General features: G+C 42.2%; 1 protein-coding gene across 2 annotated transcripts in view; it reads left to right on the top strand.

The window, feature by feature from the left end:
* The first annotated feature begins 4,537 nt into the window (after positions 1-4,537).
* The window catches only part of LOC144694225 (uncharacterized), a 53,682-nt gene continuing 43,969 nt past the window's right edge, over positions 4,538-14,250 (top strand). For both annotated transcript variants that reach the window (XM_078564570.1, XM_078564569.1), the window contains exons 1-2: positions 4,538-4,727; positions 12,086-12,238. In XM_078564570.1, coding sequence (XP_078420696.1) covers positions 4,557-4,727; positions 12,086-12,238 — 324 coding nt within the window. In that variant the 5' untranslated portion in view covers positions 4,538-4,556. The remainder of the gene's footprint in view (positions 4,728-12,085; positions 12,239-14,250) is intronic.

Below are 14,250 nucleotides of genomic sequence, written 5' to 3'. Positions count from 1 at the left end.
ACAATCCTTGTGTGATGATGAAAGTGTAGCACCAGGCATACCAGAAATGAGCTGCCAAGCTAGTGAAGCCACAACACAGGGCTATTTGCAAGCTAACCAGAGGATCTGAAAAAGAGTCATACACACTCAAAACATTAATTCTGATTCTCTCTCCACAGATGCTGCCAGACCTGCTGAGTTTCTCCAGCATTTTCTGCTTTTATCTCAGATTTCCAGCATCCACGGGAACAGCTTTTCTTTGTTTACCTTATCCAAATCTGTCATAACCTTTTACACCTCTATGAAATCTCCCTTCAACACCCTTTGCTCCAAGGAGAACAATTGGAGAACAACCCCAGCTTCTGCAGCCTGACCTTATAGCTAAAATCCCCCATCCCTGGAACCATTCTGGTAAATCTCCTTTGCACCCTCCTAAGGACTTTCACATCCTGCCTAAAGTGTGGTGACCAGAACTGGAAGCAAAACTCTAGATGTGCAAAGACTAAATGTTTTAAAAGAAATTAATAGTATGTTGTCTGAATTTTGCTAATAGGAGAACTAGCATGGATGAACATTTCAACATTGAACATGATGTATGAATGTCATATTTTAAATTTCAGTAGAAAAGTATTTTTATTATATTAATTTCACAAGAATTGAATTAGTCTTAAATTAAAAGAGCATATTCCATGGATTGGGGTGCCAATCTCTGCTTGAAGCGATGAGAGCAATGTAACTTTCCTACAGCATGAATTCCGAAATTGCTAGTTTTGAGCTAAGGATATACATGCATGAGGTTTGAACGAAGAAAGCTACTTCAATTTAAGGTGATGCACCATTTGTACAGTAATACACACAGCCGCTCTATTATGCTTAGCACTAGTTTCCTCCTCATTTGCTGCACCCTCTGCTCCACTATTTGGTGGTCATTCCATTAGCCACTGGAGCAGGATCTAGCCCCACACCACATCCCTTTTTGTTTTCAAAAATTTCTTAAGAACCTCCTCTTTGAATGTGGATTGCAGCCTCCCTCTAGACTCTATCTCATTTCCTGTTCCAATTTTATATCCACCTTCTAAAAATAACATGCTGTGCATTGTTGTCGGTAAAAGCGCAAGTTTACCAAACTGTTGCGGACATGGACAGGAAGGAACTCAAATCCTTACTACCTTTTCCTTACTGTCCATAATCAGTGTATTTTTGGAAAGGTAGGTGGGTATGTTTGTCAACCCCTGAGTGTGTGGTCAGTTTCTTAAAATCAGCAGCAAACTTTTGCTGGTTTAAATAAAGAGGATTATTTATTCAGGCATTCACCTCAAAAGTCTAACTGCTATGTCACTCACTCAAACACTCAAGAAAGATACAGTTCAAGAGGACAATGCACTTCTACAAATTGAAAACAAAAGAATAGTTCATGTGTTTGGCTTGCTGTAGGAAAAGCATGTGATGGTGGACCCGTTGAAGAAGGCAGTTCACTCTAAAAGGGTAGCCTAGGTGGTTTCAATAGCTGGAGACATATATCAGCATATATCAGTTGTTGCAGGATTCCCTCAAAGATATGGCTTTTCCAAAAGTTCACAAAATTGGTTACTTGTGGTTTACTTACCAGGAAGTCAAAATTCTGTTCCAGTGGACTCTGAAAAGGAAAACGTAACAATCTCAAGTTTGTTAAAAGGCATGCATGTTATTGCCATTTTCTTGCAGCTGCTGTTTCTTGCTGTGTTCTTTGCCGAATAACCAGTTTCTTTCTGCTTCTCGGGATAAAAGAACTTGTGGCTGAAGACGATTTCAGTCAACTACTATTGCCCACCCAAAATGGTTTAATGTTGGAAGCCATTGCTATACAATGCAGAATGGATGGAGGTGGGGTCTGTTCACACCCACTTATGATGAACTGCTTTCTGCAGTTTTCCTTGTTAAGTTTCAAACTTGAAGACATGAAGTCTGGAAGTCCATTGCCCACACACAATAGCAGGTATAAATTCCACAGATGGGTTCCATTCAAGGGGTAGGCCTCCACCCATAGTTATTAAATCAGGAACTTTTCAGAGACTTGTTTGCAATTTCTGCGTCATCACCTGACCTTCAGCAGCCATCTTAGCCACCTTGTTAGTGTCCACTTTTAAATAAAAGACACTTCTAGAAAAGTATATACTGAATTCAGTCCATCATTAAAGTTACAAATAGGACATGCCTTCTCTGGGCATGACATAAACATAAGCAAAAAAGAATGTCAAAATGAATCAGTTTGGGGTTTATTTATGCAGTGAGTTCTAGAGAGATACCAAGGATATGAAACAAAAACAGAATTACCTGGAAAAACTCAGCAGGTCTGGCAGCATTGGCGGAGAAGAATAAAGTTGACGTTTCGAGTCCTCATGACCCTTCAACAGAACTGAGTAAAATTAGGAGAGGGGTGAAATATATGCTGGTTTAAGGTTGGGGGGGGGGGGGGGGTTGGGGGGAGAGAAGTGGGGTTGGGGGGGGGTGGTTGTAGGGACAAACAAGCAGTGATAGGAGCAGATAATCAAAAGATGTCACAGACAAAAGAACAAAGAGGTGTTGAAGGTGGTGATATTATCTAAGAGAATGTGCTAATTAAGAATGGATGGCAGGACACACAAGGTACAGCTCTAGTGGGGGTGGGGTGAAATAAGACTAACAGGGCATAGAAGGTATAAATTTAAAAATAATGGAAATAGGTGGGAAAAGAAAAATCTATATAAATTATTGGAAAAAACAAAAGGGAGGGGGAAGAAACGGAAAGGGGGTGGGGATGGAGGAGGGAGTTCAAGATCTAAAGTTGTTGAATTCAATATTCAGTCCGGAAGGCTGTAAAGTGCCTAGTCGGAAGATGAGGTGCTGTTCCTCCAGGGAACATCTTCCCTTCAACCCCCCGGCGCCATTCCCTCCGGGACACCCTAGTCCACTCCTCCATCACCCCCTACTCCTCAACCCCCACCTACGGCACCTCCCCATGCATACGCAAAAGATGCAACACCTGCCCCTTCACTTCCTCTCTCTTCACCGTCCAAGGGCCCAAACACTCCTTTCAAGTGAAGCAGCATTTCACTTGCATTTCCCCTAACTTAGTCTACTGCATTCGTTGCTCCCAATGCGGTCTCCTCTACATTGGAGAGACCAAACGCAAACTGGGCGACCGCTTTGCAGAACACCTGCGGTCTGTCCGCAAGAATGACCCAAACCTCCCTGTTGCTTGCCATTTTAACACTCCACCCTGCTCTCTTGCCCACATGTCTGTCCTTGGCTTGCTGCATTGTTCCAGTGAAGCTCAACGCAAACTGGAGGAACAGCACCTCATCTTCCGACTAGGCACTTTACAGCCTTCCGGACTGAATATTGAATTCAACAACTTTAGATCTTGAACTCCCTCCTCCATCCCCACCCCCTTTCCGTTTCTTCCCCCTTCCTTTTGTTTTTTCCAATAATTTATATAGATTTTTCTTTTCCCACCTATTTCCATTATTTTTAAATTTGTACCTTTTATGCCCTGTTAGTCTTATTTCACTCCACCCCACAAGAGCTGTACCTTGTGTGTCCTGCCATCCATTTTTAATTAGCACATTCTCTTAGATAATATCACCACCTTCAACACCTCTTTGTTCTTTTGTCTGTGACATCTTTTGATTATCTGCTCCTATCATTGCTTGCTCCTCCCTACACACCCCCCCCCCCCCCCCCCCCCCACCACCAGCACTTCTCTCCCACGCCCCCCCCCCAACCTTAAACCAGCATATATTTCACCCCTCTCCTAATTTTACTCAGTTCTGTTGGAGGGTCATGAGGACTCGAAACGTTAACTTTATTCTTCTCCGCCGATGCTGCCAGACCTGCTGAGTTTTTCCAGGTAATTCTGTTTTTGTTTTGGATTTCCAGCATCTGCAGTTTTTTGTTTTTACCAAGGATATGAGTTGTTTATTTGTTGTGTAGTTAGTTTACATAGAATCCTCCTGGAATGTGAACATTCATTGTACAGCATTGGCTGTGCTTTGTGTTTATGTTGGTTTCCAGGGTAGAGTGACTGTGAAACCTAGTCATGTGGCACAGCAGTTGCCTTGTGAATTTTAACAGTAGCTCTGTGGAAAAGTGGTTTATGTTTTACCAGTACACCATAGCTAGTTGTTATGAAAAACCATGAAATTAAGTTGAAGGACAAAGGAAGCAAGGAACAGCAAAGGTAGGTGATTTATTTTAGCAATTGCTCCCTTTTAATTTTCAATGCTCCCTGGGCAATACATATGTCTGCATTAACTGTGATAATTGCTTTTTCGTGACCAATTTCATTCACCACATTCAACTAAGATAGTTTCATAAAGCCCCATCATGGCGGGGGCGGGGCCTTAAAATACAGCGAGCCGTTCACAAGTCCATTGACTTTGGCGGGGCCGTAAAATTCCGCCCCGTGGTATTCATTACACCTGTCATGTTGAAATGGTTTCTAGGAGGCATTTTTGTTTCAAACAAATAAAATACTCTTGGAATTAGCTACCTGAGCCAAACAGTAAGTTGTTTCTTTTGTGTCACTTTACAGTAAAGTTTTAGGAAGAACAAGAAGGATGGGAAAACTGAAGAAGAATAAGAAGGAAAAGAAACAAAATGTTTCAGTCATCATTCAGAAGTTTTTGAAAAGTTACGAGCGACACTGTGCTCAGACTTTCAGTGCAGTCAGCTCAGTGCTTGTACAAAACCTGCAGAAATGCATTGAAAACGAAGAAATCCTAACAAAGGTAACCCATATATTTTTTTTTTTATTTTTACAAATTCATTATTAGTCAGGAAACTTTAGAGACTCCAATGTCCAATGCCAGTTTCTAGTTGCAGATGAGATGTACAAAGCAGTTTAAGATTGTTTTGCAAAGTGTGATATCTGAAGGAAAACAGAAAATGCTGGAATCAGGCAGTGTCTGCAGAGAAGGTGAAATGGTTAAAGTTTTAAATATTGCAACCCTTTCTCAGATGAAGGGCCATAAAGGCTGAAGGGCAGGATTTTCCCCTCAGAGACAGGAAACGGGAGTTGGGACTTATTCTGGATCGTGAACCCATTCCCCACACACACACACACACACCCCCCCACCCCCCCAACCCCCCCCACCCCCCCGGAAAACAGCCACTTTTTTGGATTTTGACTGGGATGCCCCCTTAATTGGCGTGGAGACGTTCCTTGTATAGTTAAGAGTGGCAGGTGGACTTTTGAAGATGGGTGGGGGGGTGCAATCAGAGACCTTCCAGCATCAATGGACCAAGAAGCCTGAAACAGAGGATAAGTAAGAAGGCAACTTTAGCATAGAGGCTGCGGAAGCGCCTTATCACCAACTTGTTAAAAAAATTAATTCAAAACTGAAAAGGCAGCCAGGCATCAGTGTGTGGAAGGCAGGGGGCGGGCGTCCTGGGGGTGATGGTGGTGAATTCCTCTGCAGGGCTGTTTGCCCCACCCAGGCAGGCAGGGAGGGCTTGGAACTGTATCCGGTTTGGAGCACTGCACCCCCGCCCCCCACCAAACCCTCGACCAAGCCTGCCAATGGGTGCACACCTCCAGGCAGTTAAGCTGCCGCCTGTCATATCAAGAAACTGGACATCAACCGGAAAATCCCAGTTGACCTCCTTTACTCCTCGTTAACAAGGCCTAATTGAACCTAATTGACTACCTGCCTTGTGCAGGCGGGTAGCTCTGCTGGTCCCGCACCCACCTTAACAAAACTGGCTGGCGCCAGACATAGGGTTGAGAAATTGGCACATGGCCAACACCATTATTTTCAGGCCCTGTTCACCTTCATTGCCCCCTTAGCAGGGCCCAAAAATACAACCTGAATTGTTTATTTTTTTTTTGCTTTCAGGACAGAATCTGCCTGACCTGCTGAATGTTCCCAATATTTACAGACTTTATTTCAAATTTGTGCCATCTGCAGATTTAGCTTTTTTTATAATAGCCAGAGTGTTGGTGTACATTTTTGTTAATATGACACTAGCTGATCAATAAGGCTGTTAATGGGAAGTTGTACGATATGGTGTTTTATGAGGATGGTGTTTTATAATGAAGTTTATGATAAGTGAGTGAACATATTGCTTGTGAGACAGGTGCTGTGTTTGCAAAAATTTGGAAAGCTGTATACGAGGTGTTCATGGATGGAGAAATTGAGTTGTTACGGTGGACATGGTGAGTAGTTTGGAAAGAGTATAGAAGGTATTTGGAAGAAAATATTAAGGATTTGGGATCATGATGCAGTTTGAGTGGAAGAATGTGTAGTAAAGGAACAAGGAGGGCCAATGTACAGTTGAGGAGATGGAGAGTATTTAGGAGATTGGGATATTGAGTAAGGGGGATATGGGATAGTGAAAACTAAGGTTGACGGGTGAACATTTGGGGTAGTGAGTGATTGAAGAGACAGAAATTATCTTCTGGGAAGGGATATACTGAGTGTGAGTTTGAGTAGTTGATGGGAAATGAATGATTGGAGGTAGGCTGTAGGTATAGGGTTGCCAACTTTGGTTGGATGTATTCCTGGAGGTTTCATCACATGACACCCTCCCTGTCTTCAACCGCACTGTCTTGCCACGTTTGGGGGAAGTGAATATTTGGGAAAATGGGCATTGTGGACAATGGTATTGTAGAGATTTGGGGATAAAAAGACTATTTTTGTTCACATACTGCCCTGGGTACATTGCCCCTCGTATGAAAATTAGAATTATTACAGACTGGGAGAGGTGGTGGAATAACTTTTCCCCCTTTTCCACACATCTTGGCTGACCGCAACAAGATGTATTTTTGAGAAGAAGTGTTTTATTTTATTCATTCACTGGATGTGGGCTTTGCTGGCTGGGCCAGCATTTGTTGCACACCCTTAGTTGCCCTTGAGAAGGTGGTGGTGAGCTGCTTTCTTGAAATGCTGCAGTCCATGTGGTGTAGGTACACCCACAGTGCTGTTAGGAAGGGAGTTCCAGGATTTTGACCCAGCAACAGAGAAGGAATGGTGATATATTTCCAAGTCAGGATAGTGAGTGACTTGAAAGAGAACTTCTAGGTGGTGGTATTCCCACCTATCTGCTTCCCTTGTCCTTCTAGATGGTAGTGGTCATGGGTTTGGAAGGTGCTCTCCAAGGAGCCTTTTAGAGCTGTGATGTTAAAGAACAGGCACAAACAGACTTTCTTGTAAGATTAAATCAAAAGAAAGGATAAACGTTTATCTTGCACAACACCCAAAATGTAAACACAACAAACACCCACTCTGCAAACACGCAGCCACACACAAACACAAGAAAGGATGATTTCTAGAGATGTAACATGCACTTAGATTACTAACAGATAACAAGACACATGTCACTTATTTTAATCAGTCCTTTAAGATTGAGGTTGAAAAGCATTGCCAGCCCAAAGGACTCTCTCTTGATTCCTTGAAGATAAATGGAGGTTGGAAATTTCTGGCTTTTGAAATTGTGGCCAAACTCCTGTAGAGAAGAAATGTAATCTCACAGGTAAAACAAATTAGGCCCCATTCACTGACTGAGTTGACTATTTGTTTTAGGCAGGGTTCCTTTCTTCTGGCTGCATGTGATCCCTCAGTGGTGCTGGTCCCAGCCTGCCTTGCTGGGTTATCTTGTGGAGTAATAAGCTGTGTACCCCCACTCCAGTTAGTTTCGGTCATGTGATGGCAGTTATGATGCAGCCCATTGTCCACAAAATGGGTTGGAGCTGAAATGATTGATACACAATGGGAGGGGATGATTGATATCCCATCGACATTCCAGTTATGATTAGTTCATTGAAATACTTCATTTGACATTCCATCTTCATGGGACTGACAGGTCTGGTAACCATTATCCTTTAAATCTCTTCCATTGAAATGGTGAGGGGGCAGTCAATTTGCATCTGGGAAATCCATTTACGTTTTTAAGTAACTTCACTGACATATTGCCTCTGTCTGTCCAGAAACCACAAGCAGAAGTCACTTGACTTTCTGGAACCCATTTTGGGAGGGTACAGTTTCCATTATTCCATGTTCCTTTCTTTTTAAAAGTACAGTGTCCACTGCCCAATTATCTTTATGAGCATGACGTGACTGTCACAGAATATTTACATTTTCCCACAATCCAAAAAATACACATGATGGCATTGGAAGTTTTCCTGATAAGCTTTCAAATCAATTTGTATGAAGAAGAAAAAGAAAGCTATATTTTTGTCTGCCTCCTCGCTCAGACTCACAATCAACGAACACTCATGCTGATTCACCTTAACGATTGACAAGTGAAACTCTAGCCAAAGAATTTATTCTGCTTGTTTTCAAATAATTTGGAAGAACTGAAAAGAAATTGAAAAATTCTTTAACATCCCAAGAATATATAATTTTGCATTATTATATCAACTTCAAGGCAAGATTTTGAAAGAGTTTGAAATCTCCATGTAAAAACATTAATTCAGCTATTCAAGCATATAAAAGACATCTTTTGGTTGCTAAGTAAACTCAAGCTCGGGTTCTTACAGATATATGCTGGCCCTTGTGTCAAGTGGCTGCTTTTGTTTTTCTAGATCTTATATTTCTGTGTAATGTTTTGCTGAAAATTTGGCATCACAATTTGAGTGTGATGCATGAAAAGAGGTTGGATGGACAGGAAATGCATGCTAGGTGATGTGGACGCTAAACTCCTAGGTCCTTGCTGTAAGGGAAGGGAAACAGGCTGGGATTTTCAGCCACCAATCCATTGCATCTCTGACCCCACTTCAAAATCTTGGGATCAGAGTAATTTGCACTGGGAGAGCATGGGCACCCAACGCTGCTTGCAGTGTTATTTGCCCACCTGCCTTAGTCCAGACAAGTTTTTGGGTGCATTGTTATATGTTACAAGTAGGCTCCTGGTGGCATTGTTCAGCATAAGTTGGTGCTTTCAGCAGTTCCTGTACACTTTTTTAAATTCCCTTTTTAAAACTTAGGACATAAAATGAATCATATTGAAAGTGGGTAGCTGGTGTTGGAGCACGGAAGATGGGAGCATGAGGCTAGCTGCTCTAGGAAGGTACATACTAGGCTAGTATAGTATAGATATAATAGTATAGGTAAGTTGCAGAACTAGGGTGGGGTTTCAGGAATTTAGCAGGACTATAGGAGAGGTACTGAGACTTTGTTGTAGATGGGTTGGTCCTAGGTAAGTTAGTATTTTTTTCACTTTTTGAAGGAGGTTCCTTATGAACTAGGAAGAGAAAGAGTGCTCCTCTTGTCTCCATAAAGATACCATAAGCCCCCAATGCTCCAGGTCACTTCCCCAACCCTGCCCAATTCCTGGTTTGCCTTGCTGATTCCATTTCCTGGGATCTCAGTGTCAACATGACCCCCACCTTCTTTCCCCTACACACATTCCGACTCCTGCCCTCTGGCAGTGCTGCCATTCCCTCCAATCTTGAGCAGAAATCAGAATTGAAGCATATATGTTCATGCTCACCAATCATTTCAATCACTGATCACAACTTGATGCTGGGAGGGATACTACAGAGGGCACAGAACTAATCCCATTACTCAGTCCAATTTGCTTCCAAAACCATCTTGAAGCTTTGTTTTTCCTAAAGCTGCCATTTATTTCAACTGCTGTCTTATCCTTAGGAAGTGAAGCAGAGTCCAGCATTTAGTTGTAGGGAAATCCTTAAACAGAGACAGCCTTTTGTATCCCACAAGATAATTACTTTTGGGGGCTTTGATTAATAAAACATGACTTGACAACATGGCTAATGAAGTACATTTTGCACTGCAAGATTAGCGAGAAGGAATCAACAGGAAATGTTAAACCACAACATCTCCCCAATGCTTCATAGAATATCTTCATACTGTTGTGTTTTACAATTGTGAATGGAAGTTATTGGTCTAGCATGCATTGTAGTGTGCCTTTAAGGGATATCAGCACGACAAAACTAGAAGGGAAATGTCATGTGATCCAATCTTAGTTTCATTTTTGCTTTGAGCAGAGCATGCATAAATAGCTCTGATGCCTTCAAGCTTTGTACTTATGTATAACTGTCCTCATGTGCCTAGTCTTAGTGAATGGACCCACAACGTGTTTACCCAATCCCTTATGAGCAATTGGTGCCTTGTGTCTTGTACAATAAGTAAGCCCAAGGTATTATATAATTATAATAACACAACAGCATGTACCCTTTTTCTAGTATTTATTTGTCACTCCCTCTGGAACTCTCCTCGTTTTCTCCCCTTCTCCTCCAGCCAAAGGAGAAGGCTGAGGCTAGATCAATTAAACATTTCAAAATTAGGATTGATAAGTTTTTGTAATGCAAGGGTATGAAGTGCTACAGAATCACGGTGGATAGGTGAAGTTAAGATGCAGAACAACCATGATCTAATTGAAAGGCAGAACAGGCTAGGGTGGCTTAATGGCCTGCTCCTGTGTGTACGTGCATCCTGCATGTGTAAATTGGTAAAAACACTGGCTGCACTGCAAGTTACATTTTGCGAGTGCAGAAATTTGGTGCATGCAAACATTATTTGACATGCACCAATTGTGAAAGCTCAACGTCTCTGGAAACAAGCCATTTATTTGTTTTCCAAATCTCAAGTAAAATGAAAAACATATGGAAGAAAGATGCCCACAGCGTTATAAAACGAACACTAAGAACTGGGAAAGTCTTACACAAAAAGTCTTCTATTTCGCAGGAAACTAAAAATGGAACACTTGTAACATTTAATTTGCTAGTCTTGAGGTTGCAACAATAACTATAAATAACAACAAATATGGGAATGGCAATGAGTGTTACTGTGAAAAATACTGGTAAATTACTTCCTTCATTATCCCAATACTACATACAGCAGGTCTGTCTGTGTGCAGAAGCTTGTTTGTAGCAGGCATTGCCCTGGGGTTCCTATGTTCAACTAGAAAATGGTCTTGTTACCCAATAAATAGATTTCATAGCAGCTTATTAATACTGAAGTCTGAGATAGCATCAAGATTTTTTTTAAAAAATCGATTGGGAGAATTCATTCACATTTATATAAAATAGAGCCAATGATATGAACAAGACATTAGGTACCTTACCATTAAGATGGCTGTGCTCTATGTGAATATACGTGACTAGCTGTGTGTAACTGAAACTAATGGCACTGCCATTCCAAATTGGGTAGATCATAAGGTAAATTGATAAATGAATCAGGTCTCAAATATTTGAAAATTTTGAGCATTCTCCCCCATCTCAAGGGGGAGTACTGGATTTACCAGCATTTTTAAATTTTGCTAACAATGGTCTTTTGTGGTCCTCTGTAACCTGTCAAAACAATATGATGTCTAATGAATGCATCTGTTTGGGTAAAATTTGGTCCACCACAATGGTGTCAGTGGAAGCAAGCTGTTAAGAGACCTGGGGGTAGATCTTGGCTTTGTGTGATCACGAAAGTCAATGTCAATAAAAATGAGTGGGGGTTAAATGGGCTGCCGATTCACTATCACCTGTTTTGTAATACACCAAATATTAAGTTTTACCCACTATTCTGTCTTGTTGGTGTTTTCCTGTTTCTGCCTTCCCTTCTGCAATTTCAAGGGTCCAATGTTAAACAACCTTGATCTATGTGGAGGAGGTTGCCATTTCTGATCAGTCAAAAATTGGAAAAAGTTAGAACAGTGACAATATTCTGCTTCTGAAGAATGTTTTGTATGTTTTCTAAATAGAATTTGATATGGATCAAAAAACTGGATTGTTAAGATAACTAGCAAAATAGATTAATTGTAAAAAAAAAACCCAAAATAATTAAGTGGATAAACTTTTAATAATGTGTTGGGTATGGTACGTAAAACAAACATACATGAAATAATGTTCATGGTATCATTACAACTGAAATATGCGGAAGGATATGCAAAAACACCATTGGCACAAAAAAATCATGGACTGAGAAACAGCAGTCATGAAAGGAATTCGGAATGAGCTTTAAGAGAAAGATTAATTGCAAGAAGGTAGAAGTAGATGATGCAAAAAAGTGATTTTTTTTATTTGGTATAATGAAATTTTGCCTTGCAGGCTTTATGTTAATGTGAATTAGGTTTGGATTAAGTGTTAGTTGGAGTAGTAGAAGTTTTTATATAATTCTTTCCGGTTGCTTTCTAGTTCATACTTGCACCCCCTGAGGCAACTGCAGATGATTTGCCACCAATCATTCTGAAACCATTGCTAATGACAATCCGAGATGAACGTTACATGTATGGTAAAGAATTGTGTGTCTGGCGCATTGCTCTTAGCAACCAAGATGTAGCAAATTTAGTAAGTAATCTTACTAATTTTAATGGCTATTTGAGAGTATGCAGAGCATGTGGCTTCAAGAAAGGGTCTCAATATATCCTGAGGCTGAATTTTACGGCACCCTGCCAAGCATGCTTTCAGTGGGGGGAGGGGCACGTAAAATACAAGGGGTGACATGCCCACCGCCTTCCCTGAGCGGTCCCCCATAGGTAGGTTAGCAGGTGCTGATATTGGCAGCCTGCCCGCCATTTTTAAATAAATAAGTGAGGGTCAACTGAGCTTGTTACCTAGCCAATTGACACAAATAATATGCTGCCCATGCCGTAATACAGCTGGCATGGGAGTGGGCAAGCCTTTTTTTAAACAAACTGCTTAAAAGGCGGGATGGAAGGTGGGGGGGTATATCCTTTGGAGGTGCCCTGTGCACACTGAGGGTGCCGTCTCCCAAATGATAACCTCCTTTTTTCTTCCCCCTCCTGGCCTCCAAAGCCCTGAACCGCACCACCACCCCCCCACCCCCGCCTCCCTAGGCTCCCTGATCCTTCCCCATTGAAAACCCCATTCTCACCTCTCTCCAGTGACCAGGTCCTCTTCATTCATGGACCTACTTGCAGTCCCTGCAGCCCCCACTACTGATGCTGCTGGGGCAACTGAAGCTGCAGCTGATTGGCTGGTACTCCTGAGGGTGGGACTTCATCCCACTGAGTGGAGGAAGCCCCACTCTCATCACCTCGTTCATACTGCCCTCAGCGTGTTACTGCTGGGGAAGACCCTGTTTAACGTGGGTTGACTGGCGGGTCTGACATTTCTTCCAGGGATTGAGCAATACGTTCCCCTGGTAAAATTCAACCCCATGGGTAAAACGTTTAGCTCGGCAGGCGGGCACGTGCCCAACCCGACCGAGCGTAAAATGACACCTGATGACATTGGGCATGCGTCCCGACGTCATCACATACTTGCGCGATATTTCGGTCGGCAGGCGTGCTGCCGACTCCAGCGCGCCCGCCGACGATTGAAAGGCCTATTAAGACCATTAAAAAGTTAAATTAAAAGACATTTTTCTCTGCCTGGTCAACCTTACGGTGGGCGGGCAGGCAAAAAGGCCAAGCAGCCTTTGCACTGTTTTGGAAACCTCATCCATGGGCGGGATGAGGTTTCCAAAAGCAAATAAAAATCAAATAAAAACTTTATTTTTTCATTAATAATATGTCCCTGCTCATGTGACAGAGTCCTATGAGGGGACATGCTTCATAACATTTATAAGATCTTTAATTTTTCTAAAAATTGGTTCATCTTCCAGAGGCAGCTCTGTGCCTCAGGGAGATTATGTAGCACACACTCACGCGCATGCGCCTGGCTTGCCCCCCTCCCTCCGCCTGCACAGGTAGTGCTGAGCGCTGCCACTCGCGTTTCACACTGGGCAGGCCTTAATTGGCCCACCAGTGTGAAATTGCCTTCCGGGCCCGATCATGGGTGGCTTCCCGACGGCAGCTACCCACCCCTGCTGAGCCCGCATGCCAAGGGAAAATTTCTGCCCCATATTTCAGAATCTATTGCAAGGTTAAATGTTTATATATGTAATATAACTAAATCCAAACCTTTTCAATGGTACCTAATGCAGAACTATTAAAGTAATTAATCATCTACGAGCACTACTACTTTCACAACGGCAACGTCCGCAACTCAAACTACAGTTCCCCTATTATGTTGAAGCCACTGGTTTGTGGGGAGGGCAGTGGGGAGAGTGCACATTAAAACGATGCACATGGGGGTCATGGTGCCAGAGACTTGACTGGATACTGAACTGCGGGATATTGGCACTAATGTGAATTTTGATATTTTTTCATCTTTTAAAATATTTTCAGACTTTTAATTATCTCCTGACAGAATGAATCTGCTATACGTTTCCTGCCTGTGGGGTGGGAATAGTTAATACGAAATGATCCAGTCAGGCAAGAGCTTCTGCCATTATCACTGTCATTACCAGTAATAATTCTCAAGAATGATTTGAAAAAGTGTCGTCTTTCACAGTT

The sequence above is a fragment of the Cetorhinus maximus genome, chromosome 19, assembly GCF_964194155.1.
Source record: "Cetorhinus maximus chromosome 19, sCetMax3.hap1.1, whole genome shotgun sequence".
NCBI classification, from domain to species: Eukaryota; Metazoa; Chordata; class Chondrichthyes; order Lamniformes; family Cetorhinidae; genus Cetorhinus; species Cetorhinus maximus.
The sequence above is the reverse complement of the archived record's forward strand: the minus strand, read 5'-3'. Positions and strand labels throughout refer to the sequence as shown.